The sequence below is a fragment of the Argentina silus genome (genome assembly GCF_951799395.1).
Source record: "Argentina silus genome assembly, chromosome: 8".
Classification (NCBI taxonomy): Eukaryota; Metazoa; Chordata; class Actinopteri; order Argentiniformes; family Argentinidae; genus Argentina; species Argentina silus.
Window position 1 is genome coordinate 8,379,279 of NC_139662.1, and position 27,725 is coordinate 8,407,003.

Genomic DNA, 27,725 nt, shown 5'->3' on the forward strand with positions numbered 1-27,725 from the left:
CGTAGATGTGCACTAGCAGGGAGTCAGGCCACATCTGGAAGCACTGCAGTCACTTTGGTGTTTTCTTGGGGATTGCCTGCAGAAATTGCTTGTCAAACAATCTGACCAGATGGGGGTGAATCAAGCCAAGAGCAGTGCAGCGGTGAAGCAGGCCAGGGCCAGTGTCTGAGGCGGGAGGGACGGGACCGCTCCCTCCCACCCGTCCCTCTGTGAGTTCCCCTTCTGCTGGGACTGAGGCGTGGTAATCGGATCCCACCTCTCTAGCCTCCCCGCCACCCCCCCCCACCCTCCCCCCGCCCTCCCACCACCCTCCCCCCATCCTCCCCCCACCCTCCCACCCCCACTGACCCTTCATTATCAGGAAATGGTAAAGGAGGGGTGACGCATACACGCACACACACACACACACACACACACACACACACACACACACACACAGGCAAATCTCTCAAAAAGAATAAAAAGTGAGGCTTTCCCTGAGCCAGTGAGCCAGTGGGCCGGTGTGGATTGCTGCTGCTCTGAAGGGCTGAGGGTTTCAGGGTTCAGAGGATCTCTTCTCCACTGCACTGCTCTCTCCCACAGTGGTAGAAGATGTCGAGGCCGGGATGTTAGAGGACTGTGTCTGCATCCTCAAACGGACTGGACACCGAACTCCATCGGTGGCTTCACCACACCGATCGAGTCGCTGCACGATCAGATCTTGCATCTCGACAGTGGAGCAGAGTTTTCACGCGACAACTGCTTCCAATTACATATAAGATTAGATAATAACTTCTCTCTGTTCCTCCCTTGTTAGGCTTTCTTGTTCACTGTGGCTTTTTGAGGATGTTCTGTTATGGTTTCCACATTTTTTCCCAAACGCAGAACACGGCTGTTTACAAGGAAACAAGGAGTAGAATCGTGATGAGCTGAGTGAGTGAGTGAGTGAGTGAGTGAGTGAGTGAGTGAGTGAGTGAGTGAGTGAGTGAATGAGTGAGTGAGTGAGTGAGTGAACCCCTCCTCTTGTGCTTGTAGAGAGAGCTTATCAGACACAAAGCTCCTCTACTGTATGTGCCCTGAGGGCATTGTTTGGGCAGCGCCAGCGGATCACAATGGACCAATGGGGGATGTCTGGAGCTGTTAGTAACCAGGTAGTAACGAACCCTTTTTAGGGGGAGGTTGCGGGTTTGAGGCTGTCACAGAGCCAGCTGGCTGCGTCCAGGAGAAAGGGCATGACTGACACACGAGTCGTGAGGCCCGGCGCGTGGGAATACGCGGGTTCTATTTGGAGAGGGACCATTACTAAACAGGTAGTTTGTAGAGTGGGTGTGATTAAGGGGACCTCCGGGCCTGCAAACCATGAATCCTAACCCTGACCCAACTGTAACCTCAACCAAACCGTTCACCGTTAACTCTAACCGTAACCCTACCTTAACCGTTTGACCACATTTGAACGCATTCGGAAATTCAACATGGGTTTGCAGGCCCAGTGTGTCTCCTTAGTCTCTGCCATTTCCAGCCGGTGCTCCAGCTCCCAGCTCCCAGCCACTGGTTCCAGTTATAGCTCTGGTTATGGTCAGACTCCTCATGCTGTGTTTCCTTCCGATGGTTGTAAATCTCCTCTGTGCTTGAGTAGAGGAGCAGGCAGGTGGTAGAGACGTACGCTATTAAAGCTGGACTGTCGTACCACTGCAGACTGTGGATGGGCTTCTTCTTCGCTGACCACCACATAGATCTGTCGGGAAAAGCCATACGCATCATGAGTTATGACTGTACATTTAAATGACCATATTTTCTGTTTTAAATAACTTGCTGTCTTGAATTAGAGCTGGTGAAAAACACACTCCACACTTTGGTCCATTCAGTCTGCCAGACAGCCACAGTGGAGTGGAACAGCAACACTCCAGTTAGCTGTGGTTTGACCTTGTGTAATCAGGAACGCCCTGGGGAAAATCAACTCCACCATAGAGACATTACAGTGGAATTACACTGATTGTGTCTGTGTCACAATCAGTGTTTTATATGAAGGAGCACAAAGAGGCTGCGTTCGTAATGGTTGGGATAAAATTCCACGGAGCATTCCTGGAAGTGGGAAACGGTGAGATTTTCCTGTTGGTGTAAAGCAAGAGGGGTGTGGCCTGGGAGAGAAGCAGGAAACAAACAGGAGGCCAGACTCAGTTTTCCACGCCAGGATCATCTCTGGTGATTTAGCCATGCCAGCAGAGGAAACAATACAGAAAGACCCAACCACAACCTCTTGATAAACCACCCCCCCCCACCCCCACACACTCAAACACACGCACGCACGCACACATACACACACCAGTCCTGCTACTTTTCTTTCTCTCTCTCTCTCTCTCTCTCTCTCTCTCTCTCTCTCTCTTCCATCATCCTGTTGACCCCCCAGTCCACCCCTCAGTTTCCTGCTATTCTTCTGTCTGTGTGACGTGGCCTAAAGATAGGCCTAATGTCCGCCCGGCCCCGGCCTGGAATCCTAACCCCCACCACACACACACACACACACACACACACACACACACACACACACACACACACACACACACACACACACACACACACACCACAAAGGAAGCAGAGGTGTGCAGACAAAAACTGCAGACATGACCCCACCACTCATCAAGCTACCGCAATGACAAATATAGCCCACACACACACACACACACACACACACACACACACACACACACACACACACACACACACACACACACACACACACACACACACACACAGTAGCATTGTCCTCCGCTCCCTGTCTCTGTTATGTAAGAGGGCCATGTGAAACAGGCAGTCCAGATCAGGCTTTAGAGTTTCCTCTTCCTCTTGGCTGAGCCGGACCAGTCCAGTCCAGTCTCTCCCTCCCAGGGATCTCTGGAAAGAGAAACATTGGAAGAGGTGATGATAGAAGTGAACCTTACTTACTGCAGTCCATCCCACCCCACCTCACACAACCCCACCCCACCCCACCCAACCCCAATCCAGCACTTCCCACCCCAGCCCAGCCCAGCCCAGCCCAGCCCAGCCCAGCCCAGCCCAGCCCAGCCCAGCCCAGCCCAGCCCAGCCCAGTCAGGCTCCTGACAGAATGCACCAGAAGATGACCATGCATGTCCAATGTTCCCTGGCCTGTCTGTGTTAGCTCAACCTTGTGCCTGTATGAGGGGCGGGGAGGGGGGGGGGGGGGCCTAGTGTTGGTACTGGGTAGTAGACAGACCCCCCCTGTCCCTCGTGAACACTGGCGCTGCCCAGGCCTGATGCCATCGGCACACAATGACAGGACTCCGGACATGATGTCACTCTCACACTAACATTATCTTAAGTCAATGTCAGGCCTGGAAGGGGAAACAGAGGCTAACCGGAAGGAAACACTGCACCCGTCACGGACGGACAGCGTTATTCCATTATATTCCTGGAAGCTCTCCGAAGCCTTTTTAATGTAAACACACTCAATACAGAACTTGAACAAGCTTTTTATTATGCTGGCAGACCAAACACCACAGTATTGACCATTTGACATGGACCCTCGATATGTTGCAAGGGGTCCAAGTGATTTGTTCCCCGGAATCTGTATTCGATCAATTCTGACACGCATGAGCTGCTTGTTTTATTGATTTGGAGTCTTGTGTTAATGTACTTTCCAAAACACGGGCGTGTAGAGCCAAGTTCCACCCTCTTTCTTCCCCTCCCACCTTTAACTTACTCTCTCTTTCTTCATCCCATACAGATGTTCCTCTTTAACACTCGTCTCAGGAGAGAGCCTACTCCTATTGTTCATAAAAAAAAACAACCCCGCGGACCCCGCCAACCTACCCCTAACACACACCACACACACACACGCACGCACGCACACACACACACACACACACACACATGTGCGCATACACACACAAACACACACAAACACACACACACACACACACACACACACACACACACACACACACATAAGTGCACGCACACACACACACACACACACACACACACACACACACACACACACACACTCACAAACACCCCTCCCTGCGCTTCCAGTACACCAGTTACACGGAAAACAGCTCAGGCAAACACAATACATATGTCAACACAACACAAACAGGACTGAAATAACTGAGCAACTCAGCTTAGAAAAGCATAACTCATAAAGAAAACTATGAACCCAATTCCCCTTTCAATCAGTTCTAGCTTTTTTTTATTTATTTTTTTATCTTAGTGTGAATTTGACTGAATGATTCGACTTCTCTCTCACCTTCAACTGTTTCTCGCCTCCGCAACCCATCTTCTGTCTCCACTCCATTCCCAGCCCTTCTACCTCGTCTGTCTGTAAGTGCAGGGGAGAGGGCACCCTCGATCGGCCCGTAACCAGCTGTAATTAGCTCTGATTGGGTGGCTCGGCACGGCAGACATCTTGAAGCGATTTATGTGCAAGGTTAAGTACGCGCAGGCCTTCACAGAGGCTCACAGAGGACCTGAAACATGGGGTTAAATCCTAGCAAGCGGGGAGAGAGAGGCAGAAAGAGAGAGAGAGAGAGAGAGAGAGAGAGAGAGAGAGAGAGAGAGAGAAAAAAAGAGCGAGAAAGACATGTACATGAAACGATATGAACATGAGAATGTGCTTACAAGCCCACATGTAAGAGCACTATTTTCTGCATATGTTAGTCATTTATATAGTTGGGAATGTGGTCTTCCTCTCGCTCTCTGTCTTAAATGAATACACATGCACTCTCTATTTGTGCATCTATCTATCTATCTATCTATCTATCTATCTATCTATCTATCTAGCTCAATGAACAACGCAGAAGCGGAATAATTGTTTACCTACAGTTGGTAACATTTGCTAGTACACACATAGCAAAGACTTGAACTGGGTGAACTGCAGTGGAAAACAGCTATTTGGATGAAAGTGCTATTGGATATTCCCACAGCAGTTTCATTCTGAGAGTCAGAAAGAAAAAAAAGAATGGATTTCCAGTGCAGTGCCTCCCCTCTGGCAGGGTTGACAGATCAGGCTTGTGGTATTAATTCATTAAGGGGGCGCCCAGATGGCTCTGATTATGTTTTACTGCCCGAATTCATCTTTGGAGCCCTTTCACTACAATTCCATAAGTCATACTGTCAGTCAGTCAGTCAGTCGCAGGCTTTTTATCCTGCATGTTCAGTAAGACCAACACATCAGAATAATGTGTTCAGTGTGGTCCGATCCTGCTCAGGCTTTACCGCCAGTACGCGATTGTGTAATACATCACATTGAATTTGAGTTTCTTTCTTTTTGTAAAGGGCAATGACTGAGTTGGCCAAAAGATGGCGGTGTAAGACAAGGTTTCTGAAACAACTCTGCAATTGAAAAAGCAAAGTGGCATTATAACTAACTCCATACTGCACTCTTGTGGCCTTTCCAGGAATTAAAAGTCAATGGCCCTTTCTCAATTGTTCGAAAACTCGTTTCCTCGCGTCCTCTCCGCTGTCCTCCACTTGCTTCCTTCTCAAAAAGCATTGGAGGAGAATATCTAAGGGGAGGAACCTAGATCTTCTTCTCCAATGCTTGTTGAGAAGGAAGTGAGTGGACAGAGGAGAGAGGACAGAGGAGAGAGGATGCTAGGAACTGAGTTTCTAACAATTGAGAAAGGGCCAACAAGTTCTTCTATACTATGCTCCCTTATCAGCAAAAAAACACCCAACAAAAGCACATAACACAGATCTAAAATCTACACCACACTATGGGCATCGTCATGGTTACGCTACTATTGACATGACATTATCTAAACTAATGCCATGAAATGTCAATCTCAGTAACTACCCATAATGAGCACCATGCTGATATTAAACACAAAACTGGAACGGAGAAAAATGACGGAAGAAAAGAAAGATATACAGCCTGCTTTCAGACTCCAACGGTCGGACAGGAAGGACAGGAGTGTGTATTCTAGTTGGAGCTACAGTATACCTACACTACACATATGTAGACCTGTATTATGAGAAGACTACCCAGACTAAAAAGGTATAGGTGGACTCTATGTTTGTAGTATAAGTAGAGAGGTGTGTGTGTGTGTAAGGGGGGGTGGGGGTGGAGTAACGTCTCACCCCGAGCCCCGTCTCTGAAGTGTTGCTCTGGGCTTGGAGAGAGGCGCTCAGGTCCTCTACATCAAATATTTATTCCACAGAAACTCTTCAGGCTTAAATAATTCTCAAAGAAGTGTACTGAAAGCGAGCCCTTGCTATCCCAGGCACGTTCCTGCCTGGACAATGGATTCAAGGGAGCACAGAGGAGAAAAAATGAGAGAGGGAGCAAGAGAGAGAGAGAGAGAGAGAGAGAGAGAGAGAGGGAGAGAGAGAGAGAAAAAGGGAGGGGAAGGTTGGGTTTAGATGTTTTCTTCCCATTGTATATAACAGATGGCATTCTTTGAACAGTATCGAGGGGGCGAGACAGAGCAACAGGCTATGTTTACCTAAAAGAGATAATGGCGGAAATAATAGATTTATAGAAAATGGCGGAGGATGGTGTGAAAAGCAGGACCTGTTGTCTATCGACGGAAACAAGACAATGGGCATACACACTGAAACGCAGAGGGTGACTAACACATGTAGCGTAGCAGAAGAACAGTGACTGTGGCAGCAGAAGGACTCTCCAAAGATCAGAGTGAATAGCCCACAGAAGGGCTAATACATGTTTTGAAGGGTGTGTGTGCGTGTGTGTGTACTACGATGGACAACTTTCAGCTTTTGAATGTTAAAGTTCAAGTTCCAAATCGTTTTATTTAATTCACATGGCTTGAACCGTTTTTACCTCTGAATTGTGTGGTGAAAGGCTAAAACAATAAATAAATATAGTATATATAATATAATACAATAAACACAGATGAGGAGGTTGGATTCAAGAGGGTTAGGGTTTTGTCATGTAGGGGATAGCAGTTATAGCAGGGGATTGCAATGCTTACCTGCATTGGGAGAAACAGATACATCATTGATAAAATATGTAAGTACTGTAAAACAGATACAGAAACACTTCCAGCCTGGGTAATAACCAGAACCTTCCCATCACACTCCATCTCCTCTGATCTGACCCCTGTGTCAGTGACACCCTATCATCACCACATCAAACCATTCTGGCTGATCCGAGGCCAATCGGGTCCCCCCCTCCATCTGAGAACAGGACTAAACGGTTCCTTCTGGTGCCTGTGTGTGTGTGTGTGTGTGTGTGTGTGTGTGTGCGTGTGTGTGTGTGTGTGTGTGTGTGTGTGTCTGATATGGGCTGGGCGTGGAGAATAGGAGACCGGAGGTGCGGCGTGCTCTGGCCTTTCATAGCGGAGCGAGGAGAGAGAGAATGAGGCATGAAGGAAATCAGAGGTGATTATCTTTCTGATCAGTCAGGGGAGTAACCGTAGAAACGGCGACCTGCAGGGAGAGCGAAGCACAAGCTGTTCCAGGAGCCTGCCGATTGGCCCAAACAAGCTCCAGCGGTAATTAACATCTGCATATGTAAATGAGTAACCAGCAGGGGAAATTTGGCAGGCGAATCTCACCTACGCCTTGGCAGTGGGGTAGGTAAGATTGCGTCAGTGTGTGTGTGTCTAATAGGCTGTGTGTGTGTGTGTGTGTGTGTGTGTGTGTGTGTGTGTGTGTGTGTGTGTGTGTGTGTGTGTGGCTGAGAAATACCTATACTGGCACTTTTTGGGAAGCGCAGATGGCAGGGGTGGGCCTGGGGCACTGGGTCGTAGCCCCCCCCCCCCCCCCACACTCCTCTTTGTTTTTCCTGTGCGGTGCTAAAGGAGAGGAGTCACACTCCAGGACGCTGTCACCACCGTCACAAGGACCATGGAGAGCTCCTTATTACCATCAATGAGAGGAGGGACAAGTCACTCCCACAGAGAGGCCCATCTGCCCAGCTGGGTGGTAAAGGACACTCACTGTCCCCAGTACAGGAGGGGTACAACTTAAGAGTATAACCCCTAGAGCCAGTAGCTACAGTATATGCCCACTATACTCTAAGCTGCACTGTCTAAGGCCTGTGTTTAGAGTATATTCTCTCTGTCCATGTGTGTTTGTTTAGATGTGTCCATGTATGTACAATATGTGTTTACAAAGCTATATGCATTATTCATGTGTACATAGTGTGTCCATCTTTGTTTGTGTGTGTGTGTGCGTGTGTATGTGTGTGTGTGTGTGTGCGTGCGTGTGAATGTGTGTGTGAGTGTGTGTGTGTGTGTGTGTGTGTGTGTGTGTGTGTGTGTGTGTGTGTGTGTGTGTATGCATGTGAATGTTTGTATGTATGTGTGTGTGTGTGTGTGTGTGTATAATGTATGTGTGAGAGAGATAGAGAAGTATTTGTGCTGTTGGAAGAGTCTCTGACCTGTGAAATATGCAGAACGCACACAAATGTAGTCAGCGTGTGTTTCTCTCGTGGCTGTGCGGCGGCGGCGCTCCAGTTCTAATGAGGCGGGGTGAGGGTTGCAGGCGCCAGGCGCCAGGCGAGAGAGAGAGGGCTGGAGAACTCACCGGGAATGACAGCCGGAACAGCAGGGCACCGCGCTAAAAATAGACCCAGTGCCAAAAGCTGATGGCACCTGGATTCTCTCTCTCTCTCTCTCTCTCTTTCTTCCTCCTTGAAGCCTTCTCTTGCTCCCTCCCAGATCACCTTCCTCTCACCAAGGCAAATCTCTTTATCTTTCCCCTTTTCTTTTCCCCCCCCCTTCAACTATCTTCACTAAGCTCGATTCCTTACTTTTTCCTTCTTTTTTTTACCCTTGACCCTCAAATCTCCTTCCGTGTCTTCATCTCTCCTTGCCCCTCTCTCTTTCTCTCTGATTGTCCCTCCTTCTCGGTCACTCCGCCTCTCTCATCCTCTCTCTCCTCCATCTATGTGACAGAGGAGAGGAGTGAGAGGGGGATTAAGTGAGGAGGAGTCTTGATGTACTTCTCAAACGAGCCCCCCCAAGGTCCAGGGTGACCAATCAGCTCTCCAGACTGACAGTGCCAGTCCATGGCCATCGAGGATAAACCAGAGTCATACAGTATGCAGGCAAAGTCAAGCAGGGCACCTCCACTACCAAAAAACCCCTTTCGGAAAAACACCATGAAACAGACACCAAAGAAAACTGAAACGTTGTCCGAAGCTGAGCTTGCTGCACACTGCACAGTACTTTCAGTGGCAATTCTGCTACAGTGGAATAGAGGCTTATTAACAACAACCGATCGGGTACCGGGTGAAGACCTGTTCCCCTTGTTCTTTCCAGACAGGTGACAGGTGATAGGCACACCGCTACACTGGAACGTCGTGCCTAAGAGGGTTGTGCCGGGGGGGGTAGAAATAACCCTGCCACTCCTTCTGCCAACTGACATTCATTATTTCCTTGTAATATTTTTCCTTGTAATCCGGGCAGGGGAATCCCACCCAGAACGAATGGGGATGTCAGCTTTATGCAACTTCCTTGTAAAGGCATTACAGGGCATTAAGATCCTTGTGGGTTTGAATTGGTCTCAGCAGTACAGGATTACTTCGCTGCGGGGATTAGGCCTCCCCCTGGAGTAAATACAGGAACAGGGGTGGCCGTTGGGGTGGGCCCCACTGTACCATATACAATATGTCTGGGGTACCCTTTTGGATAGGTTTATACTGAATTGTACGTCACACTGAGGACGAACATGGGTGGCCAACACTGTACCAAATACTGTACTGTATGTCAGTATTGTATGTCTCGGTAACACTGGGTAAATCTAAACTCAACTACAGACACACACAAACAGTACCTCTCTGCCTCATTGGACTGGGCTTACTTACAGTACTCTACTATTATACATCTGGCTTCCCCTGAGGAGAGAAGACCATCTACAGTATTTCTGGTTCCCACTGTACTGGCCTATAAGTGTTGACCCCACTGAAAATCAGCAGGGTTGGGTGTAGACTGAGGCTCATCGTCCCCACAAAACCTCATCAGACAAGACTGGGCTTAGAAAGCCAAAGCAATTACCTTGATCCAAACAGTATCTATATTTGTGAGCGACTACCCCAGGGCTTCCTCTAAACGGGAGTCAGTTGGTATGCAGGGTGTGAAGACAACACAGCAACCAGAACCACAGGGAAAATCACACAATATGCAATGGATGTTATCAACAGGCTTAACAGAGACAGAGTCTTTTTTTCAACTCACTCAGATATTATTTCCTCGGCAGAATGAAATGCCTCGGCAAACCATGAGCAGTTGTGATCTTTGAGATCTTTGTGCTCGTCTCCTCCACCTCGCCATGGCTCCCTAATGATTGTGTAATAATGACCGTCATACAACTGAATCGGTTTCCCTAATGGCGTTTTAATAATGACCAGCATGCAACAGAACCCAGAACCTGTCAGGGGTCCACCGATCTGCAGATATCTGCACAGAGAATTTGGTCAAATATTCATAGCTTGCCATCACCATCCAGCCTGCTTTAAAGATTGATGAGAATCCACAGGCCTGCATGTTCTGGGTTATACTGTAGTAGCTCCTGACTAGCCTGCTAATGAAGTCGCTAGCTGGACACTGACTTCTAACTATGTAGACTGGAGTGACCCAATCAAACGTGCCACATTGAGGTGGTTTATGAGTCTACGACAGTAACAACCAAACACAACCACCAAGAGCACTAAGTTGCTCTAATACATGTAACTGTGTATTTACTCTGGTAATGACATTGTTGGAATGCTTGATATTAGAGCCCACCAAGTCTTTCAGACGCTGATATTGGTGAAGAGCTAAACAGATACTGTAGTGAACCTCAGCCTTCCACTGGCCCTGTTGTTATGACTACCCCCCCAGGACCATTCCATCAACCAAATACACTGACTCTCTCCTCTATTACCATCTTAATGTGATTCCAGCCCCAGTAGTGGTGGTGTGTGGAGGAGTGTGTACTGTAGCCTAGCCTGGGCTAATGGCTCTGCATCAAGACAAACGGCTGCACTTCCACCATATTAGAGCCACAGGTTATCTTGTTAGAGGCTAGCCTGAGTGTGATTGTTCATTGATGGCAGGGTTTAAATTGCATTCCAGGATTAACCCAGGGCGAGGTGGGATGAACGAGCCATCCGTTAGGTCCCTGAGGCTGAGGCTGAGGCTGAGGCTGAGGCTGAGGCTGGGCCAGGTAGCCTGGGGTAAGGGCATCGATTGGCTAGGCTAGCTATCACAGGAATTTACCTCAGAGATGGTGAATCTTGTATTCATGGAGTGGTCAGGAACCACCCACGTTTTTGATCAACAAAAATAGTCATGGGCATTGGATCACCGCCCTTTAACCTCTGACTACCTCTCTCTGGGTCAGGTTGGTAAGCATGGTCCGCTAGTCTCACAGTCCGATCCACATAAAACCTTTGGTTTCTTTCAAACACCAATAAGACACAACAGCATATTTCAGCTCTATGCGTTTTTTAACCAGCAAAGTTTATTTATATATAACAACAGTACAAAGTGAATCCTTGGCTTGCAAAATAGGTGTGCTTCATATTTACAATAGGTACACAATAATATATTATCATAACAAAAAACCAAAGCAAATAAAAAAACAAGAACAACTTCTTTAAATACTTTAACTTTCTTACAATTTTCACAACACTTTTATAAAACAACAAGAACAGACAGCCATTATTATTATTATTATCATCATCATCAATCATCATCATCATTATTTGTATTTACTATATTACAGAACTCCAGTGTCTACAAAGGGTTGTCTACAATGTGTTGTGTTGAAAACTGAAGGATACTCATCGTATTAGTGATATTTTGACTTGAGAATAATTGTTATCTGGTTTGGAATTTCCTCCAGCTGACGACATGAGAAAAACATGAATAAGTGTGTTGTTTCGGATAATGAATGAAACACAACCTGACGACACCACCTACAGCAAGGATGTTAGCCAGGAGCAGAAAAGTGCAGAGAACATCTTCAATCAGGGTTCCAGCTCGAGTAGAAATCAAACGAGGTTGTGTCTAATAATCTGTATCGCAAAATGGGAATTACTGCAACTTACACGTCTCAGACAACCGGCTGTGAAATCAAATTCTGCGCTGCAGAACGGCAAACATAATCTGAATTTTCATTTCGCATTCAATGACTCTCCTGGTCTCCCAAGACATACAAAAGAAAGTGTTCAGCATGAAATCGAGCCACTTTCTAGCCATTCAAATCTCATTCATAAAACGGGGCGCTCTGCTGTTATTATAGACATATGGATGGAGAATAGTGGCCGAACGGGAGAGAACAGAGATTCTGCTCTCGTGGAATGCAGGCCTGAAGACAAGTGAACAATGGTCATGCGAGAACTTTAAATAAGACAAATCAAAACAGGAGCGTGAGAGAAGAACGGCCCCTCAAGAAAGAAAAACCAATCCCTTCGTTTCAGCTAAACTATTTTCCTCTTTTATTCTCAGTTGATGTTAATGGAGAGCATAGTGGAACACCTACGGACGCAAAAATAATCTGAAATACGCTGAGGTTTCACCCCTGGGAATAATAAAAAAGGCATTAGGTCCTGAAAAATGATAAGCACCAGAACAGATAAGATAAGCTATTATGAGGTATGAGGAGGACATGGTTCTCTTTGTTGAAGAAGGGAAGACACATTTGTCCAAAGGAGGAAGCTTTATATATATGTGTGTGTGTGTGTGTGTGTGTGTGTGTGTGTGTGTGTGCGTGTGTGTGTGTGTGTGTGTGTGTGTGTGTGTGTGTGTGTGTATTGAGAGTGTACCTAAAGATGTTGATAAGGGGCAGGAGTGGTTACTGCAATGCTTACCAGTTGGGGCCAACAGCCAGCCAGCCAGCCAGCCACCCACCCAACCACCCACCTTCCTCTGCCCCTTCCCGCTCCTGGTTGGACACATTAATACCATGTCAATCATCTGGTCCTCCCTGCATTTCTCTTTGTCTTTTTTTTTTTTTTGATGTGGGTATCTTTTTTTTTTTTCTTCTCTTCTATCTCCTGATCACACTGTGCACACAACTAGCTGAGATCAAAGGGCTGCTTCAAAGCCTGAGCAGGAAACTAGATGGGTTTCCTTCTCCCTCTCCCTCTCCCTCTCTCTCTCTCTCTCTCTCATTTCTTTACCCCTTTTCAAACAGCACAGGCTAGACGAATGAAGCGCTGCCTGGGCTGTATAAGGCCATCCCTTCTTCACCTTCTCTTTCATTTCCATCAAACTCAGTCGGTTCTTTCCAGCACGGCAGGCCGGGCGCCTTATCAAAGGGACAGTGTCCACTTCCCCTTAATGATGTCAACGGGGTGTCGGATATGAGGATCAGGAGCAGTTAGTTGGTGTTCTAAGGCCACAGAGAAAAAGAAGCACCGTGTCATCCACGATGGGTGTCATGCTCTCTCCATCAACAATCCCTTTATACTGTACACCTTGAATACTACCTATTTTCAAGTACTTGATGTAAACAATGAGAAAACAAAAACATAGAATTCTGGAGAAAACAGAAGAGTGGTCACCAACCAAAGCAGACGTGATCTACAGTATGTGGTCTGGTTATCCAGCTATTAAGTCAGGTTTCCTCTTACATATCTCTCATCGGAAGTGAGCCTTTTAGACTGTGATGAATGTGTTGAGTTTGGTCAGGAGGATATTACCCAGGCCCTAATCTGGCCTGGCGACATGCATTACGTTTCACATCAACGTCCTCTTTTTGTCCATGCTGACTGATGATTTTCCTTGCCAAAAGAAAACAGAAACTCTTAACGATTTGACATAACTGTCTCCCGAGCCTGCTTACCTTCCTTTCGTACCTGCCTGTTCAGGAGTTAAGCTCGCGTCTCGGCTTTTCCAGTGACGTGAGCGACCTCTCTACAGACTCACGTCTTCAGCCTGAGGGCTTTTTCTCTCCCCCTCTGTAAAGCGTTAACCGATTTTGACACACTAGTGAATCTTTTGGCACTTTTTTTTTTTTTTCTTTCATTTTTTCTTTCAAACTAGACCCATACAGGCTTCCATAGTCTGTGAAGACATTGTCGGTTGGTAGTTTTGGGTAAGGAAACTAATGTCAGCTAGCGTCTTAGCCCATCCGCAGCTAGCCAGCGTGATCCCGTTGGCACTTGAAAAAAAACAAAAAAAACAAAAAACAAAGATGGACCTTTTTGAGAAAACACTTCTGACGTGATACGATGCATGCAAGTTACACATACATATTTTTGGATCAAATCCCCAAAGCGATACAAACAGTGGTTATATAATGGAGTGCTTTTTTCACTACTGCCAGTGGCCTCAGTCCTTAGCTTGGCAGGACTCTACTCTATTCTCCAGTAACTGGTAGTTGTACGTAGGAGCAGCGTAGTCACGGCTACCATACAGACGGTACAGTACACACACCCTCTTATAGTAGAGAATGATCTGGTAAACAGGTTAAATAATGGGGGGGGGGGGGGGGCCTTGGACGGAGGGATGAATAGACATGTTCACTTGGCCATTAACCTCACCAGGGAACTCAGTTCAACTGACTCCTTTCATGTTGAAGAAAAGAAAAAAGAAAAAAAAAAAGAAGAAAAAGAAAGAAAAACACATCTGCATTTGTACATTCACATACTGTACTGTACATCGACATGTATCAAACAGAACACACACACACACACACACACAGATGACGTTACTGCTGAGGTAACCTCGTCCCCAGGCTGGGGCGGAAGGGTCTGGGAACGAGACTACTGCTGAGGAGAGTCTTGGAGTTACAGTACACCGTTGTGGTGCTGGTTGTTGTAGTCCTTTTTCCTCTAAACACACTGTCGCCCCCACGCATAGCTCCTCTTCAAACACAGGGTCCAGGGTTTAGAGTACCCACAAGCATGCTGGTTGAACCCCCCCCACCCCCCCCCCCCCACCCCACCCCCTTCATCGGGACGGTGGAGTTCCATTGGCTCTCAGTCAAGACAATAATGAGGATGTATTTCGGTGTTTTCCTGTACACTGTTGATGGGTAATAAAGAACTGTTTTTTTTTTTTTTTGTCCATATAATCTAGAATATCATTCTGTGGCGCATTGGTCATGTCTGAGGAGGAGCAGAGAGCTGGAGTAGACATGAGCCGCCATGTCTGTTTTATCGCCACGCCAACACGATGGCGTGTTATACACAACTGATGGATGCCTTTATACAGCGTTCATGTGACATGAGGCAAACGTTTTCAACTGCAACTGATAAGATTAAAATGTACACATACAAAAATAAAATTTGGAAGCAAACTCTGCGACAATATCTCTGGAATCAAACATGAGAAGAATTTTTTACTCCCTTCTCTCTCTTTGTCTCTTTCACACATATTCCCTCTTTCTCTCTCTTTCTCTCTCTCTCTCTCTGATGTGTGTTTCCAGCAGAGCAGGGAGTGTATCTGTCTCTTAACATCTCCCATATGCTCCTTCTGTCTCCCCAACGTCCTTCGTCAGTACTATACACACACACACGCACACGCACGCACACACATCTTCCAGTCAAACCAAAAAACGTGTCCTTTGAAAAAAAAAAAAAAAAACGATACCATGTTGCCTCAGCAGGTGTGTCATCCTTATGTCTCCAGAGCCTCTGTCACTGTCACTGGTCCTCAACGGAGAGAGTCTCTCTGAGAGACACCGGCAGCACGGCGTGAGAGAAAATAAGAAAAACAAAACTGGTTGTTTCATTTGTTTGTTTGTTTGTTTGTTTGTGGATAAGAAGAAGAAGTCCCAGGTCTGTGGTGTTTTCCGTCCCCAACGGTGAGCGGCGGGGACTTGTTGGGTGGGGGGCGTGGCTGATGTGATGGACATCGCCACCGGCCTTGTCCTGTCCCAGATGGTCTTCTGGCTGTCCGTCTCAGCTCTCCAAGGACATGGCTGAGATCAGCTGCTCCACCTTGTAGGCCAGCTTCTGCTTCTTGGCCTGGTCGTCCTGCTCCAGGGCAGCTATGATCTGGGGGGGGGGGGGGGGAGGAGAGCGAGGACAACAGCGTTAGTTAAGTCTCACTCCAAACCCAGGAAAAAGACAGAGAATGCGTACGACGCGACGATGAAACGCTCAAGTCTTTCTCTGAAATAGAGCCAGCATCCACAGCCATTGTTAACTCAATGATAAGGGATGACATTAGCCATCACAGTATGTTAAAGGTCCAGGTTTTTTGTTGTTGTTGTATGAATACACAACATTAAAGGGAAGACATGACTGTCTCTGTCGTCGAGAGAGTGGCACAAAATCAAGGAATCAAAACTTGCGAAATGCACTTTCCCTGTTTCATCTTGTTCCCCCCCCCCCCCTTTCTCCCCTCCCCTTTCTCCCCTCCCCTCTGTAAATGTGGCATTTGTCAAGTATTGTTCAAAGAGGAGGCAGACAGGGTCTCCTTCCCCCCCCTCCCCCCCCGCTCTCGTCTTGCTGTCTGCAGTGTCAGGCTGAGTATATGTCAGGGTGACACCGCCGCTCGTACTGAACGCACGCACACACACACACACACACACACACACGACGGCGGTGGTGCTTTTTCTTTTTTTTTTCATGTGAATATCAAACAGAGGGGTGGTGAAAAAACAGAATAGCGAAAAATAAGATCCATATGGGCCACGGCACGGCCACACAGAGTCAATAGGAAGGCTCTTCACCCGGTCACGGATCAATGGCGGCATGAGTCATCACTAATGGATCACTCTTTCCTGTCTCTCTCCCCTGCTCTCTGGGAGGACAGATGGGCTCTGTGTATGTGCGTGCGCGTGTGTGTGTGTGTGTGTGTGCTCGTGTGTGTGTGCTTGATTTTCCCTTATCCGTAACAGTGGCTCGTTGGACAAAGGCCATCCTCAAAGGCTGCTAGAGTATCTGTAGATACGATAGTCGTTGGTTTATAAAGGGGTTTATATATCCATGGAAATAGAATTCTAATCCGACGAGTTTATCAAGGTCCTAGGAATGGTTCATGTCGGAATGTCACATTTCCTACAACCGTTGTGTGAGGAACGGTGCTAACACCACTGTTGTGCGTTGCTCTAAAACCATTGTTGTGTGAACGTGAGTGGAGAAGCAGCTCTTTTTGCGGTGTAGTGCAGTGTCGCGAAGGTCTGTTGGCAGCGTGTCCCGGTGCCGACTGCTCTGCCCGCCTTGCCCGCCTGTCCGCCCTCCAGCCTGCCATCTCCCTCTCATCTGCTTAAGTGCTCTTAGAGGCTGGCAGCGCCAAACTCCCCGAGCCTCTCCTCCTCCTCCGATAGCAATCCATTATTAATCTGCAGTGCTGTATTGCAGGTGCGGGGCGGCTCCACTGCATTCTGCCATTTCCCCCAAATCCGTTTAAGCACTGCGCTAGCCCGGTTAGCCTGCCGCACGGGCCCTTGTGAAGGGGCTGCGCATGAACAAACAAGCTTCGAGCACGGAGAGATAAAGGCTTAAGCACTGTACTCAGGGAGAGGAGGAGGAGAGGGAAGGAGGAGAAACAAGGGGGAGGTGTGTGTGTGTGTGTGTGTGTGTGTGTGTGTGCGTGTCTGTCTATGCGTGTGTGTGCATCTGTGTGCGTCTGTGTGTGTGTGTCTGTGTGCGTCTGTGTGTGTGTGTGTGTGTGTGTGTGTGTGTGTGTGTGTCAGAGAGGGAGAGAGAGAGAGATTGTGAGCTAAAGAGGAGGTGGGGGGAGTGGAGTGAGAGATGAGAGAAGAGACTAAAGTGAGAAGAAAGTGAGAGATGGAGTGTGTGGGAGTAAAGGAGTCGGTCTGAGAGGTAGAAAGAGAGGGGAGCTGCAGGCGGCGTAGAGCGTGGGGGGAAAATGAAAGAGAGAGAGAGAGAGGGAGAGAGAGAGAGAGAGAGAGAGAGAGAGAGAGAGAGAGAGAGAGAGAGAGAGAGAGAGAGAGAGAGAGAGCTAGCTCCAGCTTCCTCTGAATGGGCTGAATGTAGTCAAATATAAAAGGTCAGACTAGTGGCTCCCGAAGGAGGAGCTGACATTACAGGCAGAATGTCTCCATAATACAGACCTCTCTCTCTATCTCTCTCTCTCTCTCCACCCCCACTCCCCCTCCCCACCCCCTCTCTCTCTTCCCTCTACTACCAGTGATTTAACAACACGGCCCCTGCCTGTGATTCAGCTCATGAGGGCTACAGAGAGAGAACACCCGGGCTGCGTTCCCCTGGCCCTGCTCAGGGGATTGACTAGCATGCTGAGAGCTTGTACAGGCGCCTGTTTCTGTCTGTCCTCCACCTAGGCTGCTACTATACCTACGCCTGCTAGCAGTCTGACGGTCCCCGTAGGGCACTTCGCCTGCTTAACGGGGGGGCCGAGGGAAGCTCGGGGAAGAAACCGAATGAGGTCAGGAAACGCAGTTTTTTTTTTTTTCATGAATTATGAAGTGGATGACCTCTGTAGGAGAAGTGGACTGATAACGAAGGGAAGAACTTTGGAAGCGAAGACTTAGAGAGAAGAATTAGTGAGTTACTGTGTCGCGGGTATGTGTGTGTGTGTGTGTGTGTGTGTGTGTGTGTGTGTGTGTGTGTGTGTATGGGAGTACCCACCTCTTCGCTGTACTTGCTGACGTAAGAGTAGATCTCATTAAGAGCGCTCAGCATGTTGAACTCGGTGACGTGGAGCCGGGCCTGTTCAGCCAGGTACGCGTTCATGTCCTGGTCGCTGATCGCTGGCAGCCGGTTGATATCAGCGTAGTACCTGGGGGGCGACACTCAGTCTCAAGTACACGTAGAGCCTCAACCCACGGAGCCGGTAGGCTCTAGTACACACTCCTATTCTTTTTACGAGTGCACTACACAACGACTTACACTAGGTATTGTATACTCAAAACACTGGACATGAATTACTCCCAGAATCAAAGCATCAACACTCAAGACGGACATGACTTTGGTTCTTGTAACAGGAACCTTCTTCTTCTAACCCTCTTCTCGGGTTTCCGTTGTTGAGGTTTTGGGGTTGGGCAAGGGACAAGAGTGTGGCGGAATTGTACAGTAATCTTCATTTCTTGTTGTCCTCGGCTAGACTTTTATTCAATATCCCAAACTTTATTTGTGTTGTGTTTTTGTTTTCGTGTCTCACCTCTCTACCCAGCTCTTGTAGTTGGGGATGTCTTTCGCGTAGAGCAGCTTGTTGGAGGGCGAGTCTTTGCCCAGGCGGTGCTCCGAGGTGGAGCAGGAGTCCATGAAGGTCTGGGCCACCACGGACAGACAGGCGTCTGTGATGCTGCTCTTGTGGATGTCGAACACAAACTGGGGGTTCTTGATCACGTTCACCCAGAAACGCAGTGGGAGGCTAGGGGGGGAGAGAGAGAGAAAGAGAGAGAGAGAGGGAGAGAGAGAGAGAGTGATGAGATGAGATGACAACATGAGTCACTATCCACTCTCACTGAGGGGCCACAAACCCAGGGATGAGAGGGCTTTACAGGGATGAGAGGAGCTTGTGAGGCCCATAAGCTCTGGCAGTAACACAGAATCCTGCATGGTCCATTCTGGTGAGCTTGTGAGTCGTGACTTGATTTGGTTCCATTGTTTTATTACCCCCCCCCTCCTCCCCAGTCTCTGTGAGGACTGTGAGACTCTGTTCCTCACCAGTTGCTCTTCCACGTGTGGCGCACGTCCGTGTCGTGGATGTGGTGCTTGTCCGCCTGCTCGTCCAGGAAGTCGAACATGTACTTGATGGCGAGGGGAAGGGCGCTCCCCCGGTGGACCGTGCTGAACAGCGTCTCGAACAGGTCGTCCACAAACTTCTGTAGCGTACCCTGGGATGGGACGACACACACACACACACACACACACACACACACACACACACACACACACACACACACACACGCACCAGGTCAGACAGAAGAAAAAAAACAAACAACTTCACAACACACACATGCACTCACGCACGCACGCACTCACACACGCACGCACCAGGATACAACACACTCTGATCATACCCTAGGCAGATACTAAAGGAACGAATATCCAAGTTTCTTGCGGATTGTAAACCAAACCGACGCGACTGAGTAATCTGACTGTTTTCCTCTGGATGTATATTTCAAAACACATATTTCCGTGCTTCGGGAGGTATAGGGTATGGAGGAGTAGGTATAGGTACAAGGTATGGAGGAGTTGGTATAGGTATAGGGTATGGAGGAGTAGGTATAGGTATAGGGTATGGAGGAGTAGGTATAGGTATAGGGTATGGTGGAGTAGGTATAGGTATAGGGTATGGAGGAGTTGGTATAGGTATAGGGTATGGAGGAGTTGGTATAGGTATAGGGTATGGAGGAGTAGGTATAGGTATAGGGTATGGAGGAGTAGGTATAGGTATAGGGTATGGAGGAGTAGGTATAGGTATAGGGTATGGAGGAGTAGGTATAGGTATAGGGTATGGAGGAGTTGGTATAGGTATAGGGTATGGAGGAGTAGGTATAGGTATAGGGTATGGAGGAGTAGGTATAGGTATAGGGTATGGAGGAGTAGGTATAGGTATAGGGTATGGAGGAGTAGGTATAGGTATAGGGTATGGAGGAGTAGGTATAGGTATAGGGTATGGAGGAGTAGGTATAGGTATAGGGTATGGAGGAGTTGGAGAGAGAGAGTGTGTGTTGCAGTACCTTGGTAGCGAGCAGCCTGGTCAGGTAGATCTCAGACACCATCTTGCTGCCACGGTCGCCCTCCTTCTGGTCACCGTGCTCGTGGTTCTTGACCAGGTGCCACACCTTGACCCCGCTCTCCAGGTCAGGGGTTATCATGGGGGCACGGGAGCGCAGGCTGTCCGGACTACCTGTGTACCGGAAGGAAGAGTCTGCAGAGGGAGAGAGGGAAGGAGGAGGGAGAAAGGGAGGGAGGGAGGGAGAGAGGGAGAGAGAGAGATTTGGTCAGCAAGCCACATACACACACACACACACACACACACACTCTCTCTCTCTCACTCTAACTTTTCTCTTCTGAAGCTCATTACAAAGCTGAAACCCCTGAGCTCTTGTTCCTCTAAACCCCACTGCAAAGGAAATTGCAGAGCTGGATAATTTCATATTAGAGCGCGGCGCTGAAGGGGAATAAAGGCTCTGCCGTCCCATCGATACGTGTGGGCCCCTCTGGAGCGCAGGAGTTCCCCCTCACAAGATGGATGAAAAGAGCGCTACACCTCTCTAATATTTCATTAAGTCCAGCGAGTGGTGGAGGGAGAGGCTGCCAGGACCTCTCTCTCTCTCTCTCTCTCTCTCCTCATACTGTACCATCCCTGACTCTGAATGAGATGTGGCTCTCCCTCCGTGGCTCCTCTTTAAAACGTTCATAATTGTCTCTTTCCCTGGATGCGTTGTGCCGACGCCATATTGAAAGCGTCCCTTGACACAGTCCTAATCAATGCATCAAACGATCTCTTAATAAGTGAAGCACTACAGCCTTCCTCTCTCCCACCTCTTCCCCTCCTCCCCTCCTCCCACCCCCCACGCTATTCCCATCTCCTTTTTCCCTTTCCATTCCTTTGACGCTAAGGAATGGCCGCTTGCTCGTCTTCCGTCTTCCTAATGAGGGTTTCTGTCTTCCCGGTGGCTGAGCGGGAGCCCCTGTGAGAGCCCCCGTGGGAGCCCCCTGTGGGAGCGAGGATCAGTGTGGATCTCTCTCACCTGGCTTCAAAGGCCAGTCGGGACAACAAAGCCTCACATAGCTACAGCGACTTACGGCCTCTAAGTGGGATTTTCAAAAGACCAGCATCTCCGGGGTGGCCACTGGAGACCTGGGGCTTGGAGGGATGGGAAAGGGGGGGGAGTTACAGAGAGGTGAATTGGGGTCTCAAATCCCATTTTAAGCCAGTGGTGGTTCCCTGCTGGTTCCTTGGCCCTCTCCCCCCCTCCTCTCCTCACCCAGGGAGGGGGCGAGATTACTCCTCTAGTCCTCAACTCCATTACAGTGCCAGACGGTGGGGAGACTGTGTTGTGGGTTATTTCGGGCCGGAGGGGGGGTGGGGGGAGGGGGGAGGGGGTGCTGGCAGGGTAAATTGAGGCGAAATGCTAAGTGCCGAACGTTAAATTGATATGAATCAATCAGCGGGGGTCTGGGCACAGCTGCGCCCGCTGCGCCAGCCCATGATTGATGGGGGACTGTGTGGTGCCAGCGGAGCGTCTGCTTTCGATGCGCCGCACAACCGCCCGCCACCCGCCACCGCCGCACGCAAGACACACAGACAGAAAAAGGAACGAGAGCCCTCCTTTCACCGCCTCATTGATATTTCATGAGTTCGGTAAAATATTCAACAAAACTCTTCTTTGTAATAAAACAGATTGAAGTGGCCCCCCGCAACTGTGAAAACTCATATTCAGAGCATGTCATCGCTCGCTGGTTGCAATACTGTAGGCACTGAATGAAAAACACAGCCCGGAAATCATAATAATGTGTTTAGTTTAGAAGATTGACATTCCTAGAATATATTGCAGTGTAATACATGCTTTATTGCTATTTTGCTCGTTCTTCCTGTATCTCCCAGCCTCTCTACACAATCACAATATTGTTGTGTTTTATGAGTAGTCTGAGTGCTCTCCAAAGTCATAAACATCACCATTTTGATGTTCCATAGTATTATTATGAGTTCATAGGCCCTCATTACACATACTGTAGAACATCCTCATCGTTTGTCTGATTGGTTAATGTGAAATCCACTGGTTTTGTTATTAGCCAATGAGAAGAATAAACGGTTGGAGGTGTACAGTATGTCGATGGTGCTGGCTCAGTTGACCATGTCTCTAGGCAACAACAAGGTGAGAGGTTTGTGTACAATCCTGGCCCTGGTAATTGGACAATGTTCAGTTTGGAGGTCCATGTGTGCTCTGAAGTATCGTTCACAGTGAAGCATTTATACTCTGAAGTATCGTTCACAGTGAATCATTTGTACTCTGAAGTATCGTTCACAGTGAATCATTTGTACTCTGAAGTATCGTTCACAGTGAAGCATTTATACTCTGAAGTATCGTTCACAGTGAATCATTTGTACTCTGAAGTATCGTTCACAGTGAATCATTTGTACTCTGAATTATCGTTCACAGTGAATCATTTGTACTCTGAAGTATCGTTCACAGTGAATCATTTGTACTCTGAATTATCGTTCACAGTGAATCATTTGTACTCTGAAGTATCGTTCACAGTGAATCATTTATACTCTGAAGTATCGTTCACAGTGAATCATTTATACTCTGAAGTATCGTTCACAGTGAATCATTTATACTCTGAAGTATCGTTCACAGTGAATCATTTGCAATCACATGTTGCCTTTGACTTAGCGGCGTAGCGCGTGTCGGGCATAAGACCAGATGGGATGCCTCGTGGCACACCCTGGGAGTGCCACCAGAGGAGAGAGCTCATTTGTGTGTGTGTGTGTGTGTGTGTGTGTGTGTGTGTGTGTCTGAACGAGTGTGTGTTTTTGTGTGAATGTCTGGTGAATGTATCGGCCCATTGCACCCTGGCTCCAGGCAGTTTAGCTTCTTCATTATTATACTTTACCTAAAAAACAAACATCTCTTCCTGCCTCCCAATGGCCCTACTCTATTCCTCTCTCTCTCTCTCTCTCTATCTCTCCATTTCTCGCTCTCCCTCCATCCTTCTGCCACCCCTGCAGTTCCCCCAGAGCTGTGTCTGGGCTGTAAAGTAAACTGCAGCGCACACACCCACAGTCAGAGAGAGAGAGAGAGAGAGAGAGAGAGAGAGAGGACTGTAAACAAAGGCTCTGCAGCAAAAGGAGAGGAGATTTGGCCATCGCTAGGAGGGAGAGGGGGGGGAAATGTGGCTTTTTTAGAGGCAACGCTGCATATGAATTTATACGAGGTCTTTGTTTGCGAATCAGGTCAGCTACAGTAACACAGCATCATAAAAAAACAACAACAACACTTCATGTGCATCAGGTCAGGCCCACACCCCATTAGCACAAACAGTACTTAACAACGCACTCTCTGTTTTCATTGTATTTACCTCTTAAGCGTTCACCTCATCATCCTAATAGTATGCCGTTGTTTTCCTGTACGTGTGTTGACTGTTGTTTGTACAGTTCCCGGGGGGGGGGGGGGGGGGGGGGGGGGCGGGGTGATGGAGGGGGGTCCACTTAAAGGGTACTTACCATATCTACTGATGGAGGTGCGGGAGATGCTGGCTGAAGGAGGGATGTTGTACGAAGACGTCTGTTTGGGAACCAAAGCCACCACACAGCGGTCTGACACCTGCAACAACAACAACAACAACAACAACGAAAAAATAAGAAACATCAAAGAAAAGAAAGAGAAAAAACACGCTTCGAGACCAGAACATCTCGAACCCACAACGGAGCGGGTCGTAGGAACGGCGACTCACAGATAACTGGTGGTACTGAATTGTCTATGTGGAGACCTGCGACCCCTGGTTTGTCACTCGCTGCCTCTTTACAAGATATGAACACATCTTCACTTGACATATCTCCTCCCTCTCTCCCTCTCTCTCTCCCTCCCTCCCCTCCCCTGGCACTGTCACTGTCACATTCTCTCCATCCTTGTGCTCTAAAAGCCCTGTAGGCTCCCTCTTGAGAGTGGGCTCTTGTAGAAAGATAGAGAGATGCTTCTGTGATGACTGTGCTGGAGATGATGTTGCTCATTGTCATTCCCGTCACTCCTGTGGACCGTTAGGGAAATAACAGGAGCTCGAGAAAAAAGAAAAGAAAAAAAAAGAGGCTTGGAGCCCCGGTAGAAAGACGGAACTAAAGCCACGGGCATCCCACCGGCATGTCTACTGCACAACGGAACAAGCCACCATCTTATTGTCATCATCCCAGCGGTGTTTTAGCTGGGACAGATAGAGAGAGAGAGAGAGAGAGAGAGAGAGAGAGAGAGAGAGAGAAAAAGAGAGAGAGAGAGGGGGGGGGGAGAGAGAGAGAGGGGGGGGGAGGTAGAGGATGAGAACTATAGGTACAGAAGGGGTACAGAAGATGCAGAGAGAGAGAGAGAGAGAGAAAGAGAGAGAGAGAGGATGAGACACACAGACACAGGTGTGGGAAGAACAGACAGCAACGGAGGGGAGGATACAGTGGAGGAGAGAGCCCCTTCATTTCATCCTCATTCTCTCTCTGTCTGTCTTTCTAAAGGGCTCTAAGGTCTGTCTGATGTCTCCTATTGATCTAAGCTGCAGACAGCTTCAGCCTGGCCTCTCCACATCAAATACACCTCCTCATGTGAGACATATTTCGCCCGAGCCTACATGACTGGAACCGCTTCTATGACCAGATCAGCATCTGCTAACTCCTGCATTCCGCGGTCTCCACATTAGCACAGGCTAACGAGGCAGTGTACTAAACCACAGGGGGTGTGTATTGTTGTTCTAGCTAGGCTAAGTACTAGGCACGCCTCATTCAATTGATCAACGAACCATCGTCGAGCCCCTCGATTGGTGGAATCTGTCGTGTTAGCGTCTATGCAACATTTTCCAGCTCGCTTCATATTTTCCAGCCTTTGTTCACATCTTTACGGGGGGGGGGGGGCATGGGGGGTAGGTTAATTGGACACTACGAGAGAGAGCATCCTTCCAGCGGAATGGAGGCACTGAAGGCTCAAAGAAAATCTCAGAGATTCTATTGAAAGAAAATTCCTCCTATCATTCGCTACGGTAGGAGGAGGAATAAGCTCCGTCCTCTCTGGTAGCCTCAGTAATCCTGCTGCTGCTGCTGGTGGGCCACCACTCTGCTGCTAACAACCAAGCCCCCCCCCCCCCCCCCCCCACACACACACACACACACACACACACTCATCTGCACTGTGCCAATGGCCAAGGCCGGCTAGCAAGCGGTGGAGGAGGGAGGAGGGGGGAACTGGAAGGGTCTTCTCAGAAAACCGCACCACCCGTCCTCTTGGAGGGGAATGGACAAAGCTCTTCCCACCCACCGACCCGCCCTGGATTTTGAAAACCTCTCTCTCTCTCTCCATCATGACCTTTCCTCGCCGTCTGAGGCTGTACCCCCAGCACTGACAGCACTGACGCCTTTGGAAGGCCATATTTCTCCTCCCATGATAGACTCTCTCTCTCTAAACAGTTTCTTTCTGCTCTCTCTCTCTCTCCCTCCTGTCTCTCTCTCTCTTTCCCTCACTCTCTTCTATCTCCCTCTTCGTCTCTCTCTCATGTGCTCTGGATATGGCTCCCCCCCCCCTCTCTCTCTCTCTCTCTCTCTCTCTATCTCCCTCCTCTTCTCTTCTATCTCTCTTTTATGGAATAGAGTCTGTATGCGTAGAGATGGGGGCTGGCGATACTGTAAATGATTGAAGGCGTCTGGATTCGTCCTTCAGGGGATAATCCAGCATGCGGCTGATAGTGGGCAGGTGCGATAAGGGGGCCAAGCTCGGCCTGTGATAAGGGGGGCTTCCATCAGACAGCCGAGCACGTCTCTCTCTCTCTCTCTCTCTCTCTCTATCTCTGATCCCCCCTCTATAGCTCCCCCTGGCCTCCTGGTCCCCTCGGTCCCCTCAGTCCCAGCTTTGGATGCTTATCACAGGATGGACTCTGGGATGGAGCTGGCGCTTATCCACACACAACACGCAGTACCAGCTGCCAGCGCTTTCCTTTAGAACCTCCAGTTAGGGCAAGCTGTGGTACACGGTGATACATACAGTACCGTGTGAGAGGTCACATGACCGGTGCTGGTAATTGGTTAGTTGGGTCGTTGGGTAATTGGCTCGTGTTTTGGCTTGAGGGAGCACTGATGAGCATGATGAGCATTCCAAAAGCGTAACAAGAGCAGGATATTTTGTTTCATTTTGAAAACAGCGTAACGTTTTGTAAAAGCGGAATTTTCTGTAGTCCGCTTGGAATAGTCGGTTTCGATTTTTTTCAGAGAGGAGGTATTTCGGGCTGGTGTTGAGGTCAAGGTTGTGAAAAGAACTCATTTCTGGGAAGGATATCAACAGTGTTTGCAGTCCGTGGAGCTGCATGAATAACATTGAAAGGATCTAAAGTTGCGTCTCTTTGATCCGACTAAATATAGCTGCCACTCAGAGCTAGGATTAAGAGCACATATTGCCATAACTAGTGTACTGGGACCCTATGATGAGAGAGAGGAGTCCCTGTGGGTGATCCGTATTGAAAAGATGACTTAATATGCTGAAATCCACAGCAACACAGCCATGAGGCTTCCTAGCCAACTGTCCTGGGTTATATAAAGGACTGTCTGCCTTCCAATGGAGAAGTACACTGTCTCCACCCTGCCGACTGTGGATGAGCCAAACATATTTGTCTCGATTTCCCTGTTTTTTTTCTCCTTTCCGGAGCGTATTTGAAAACTCAGGATCCTGCCGTGGGCTTCTGTTTGTTCAGTTTACGGCAGGGGAACAGCCACAGAGCATCAGATTGATGCGGAGACACGGACGTGCCGGTGTCGTATCCGTCTGGTGTCTGGGGGCTGTTTGGAAATAGCCCCAAAAATGTCCCGATGCGGGTTCTTAGTCTGGGAGGTGTGAAACCGGAGCTGGAGGGTAGGCACCGGGGACGAGGGGTAGAGGCAGGGGGCAGGGGGCTGGGAGCAGGGTGGCACTGCTGGTGAGGTCATATCTGTTCCTCCACCACGTACAGGAGTACAGGAGATACAAGGTCACAGCACAGGGAGGAGGGAGGGAAGGAGGGAGGGAGGGAAGGAGGGAGAGAGGGAAAGTTCTAGTAACGCTTTAGTCCATTCTGCAGCAATACAAAGTCAATTTGTGTCCCGCAGCCGTTTCACCTCTACAGTCAGTCACTGAGCAAAATATATATTCGCGACAAAAAAACAAAACATTATTACCAGAACGTTTGGCAATAAGTGAAAGTGGATTGAATAAACAGGTGTGG

General features: G+C 48.5%; 1 protein-coding gene across 1 annotated transcript in view; it reads right to left on the minus strand.

Annotated features, from left to right (window-relative positions):
- Positions 1-15,752: 15,752 nt before the first annotated feature.
- plxna2 (plexin A2) overlaps positions 15,753-27,725 on the minus strand; it is a gene marked incomplete at its 5' end in the record, with an annotated part of 56,981 nt that continues 45,008 nt past the window's right edge. Inside the window, 7 exons of the mRNA XM_083676001.1 lie at positions 15,753-15,893; positions 18,456-18,606; positions 18,988-19,200; positions 19,497-19,666; positions 20,516-20,706; positions 24,010-24,109; positions 27,271-27,417. Of these exons, the coding sequence (XP_083532127.1) occupies positions 15,798-15,893; positions 18,456-18,606; positions 18,988-19,200; positions 19,497-19,666; positions 20,516-20,706; positions 24,010-24,109; positions 27,271-27,417 (1,068 nt within the window). The 3' untranslated portion in view covers positions 15,753-15,797. The remainder of the gene's footprint in view (positions 15,894-18,455; positions 18,607-18,987; positions 19,201-19,496; positions 19,667-20,515; positions 20,707-24,009; positions 24,110-27,270; positions 27,418-27,725) is intronic.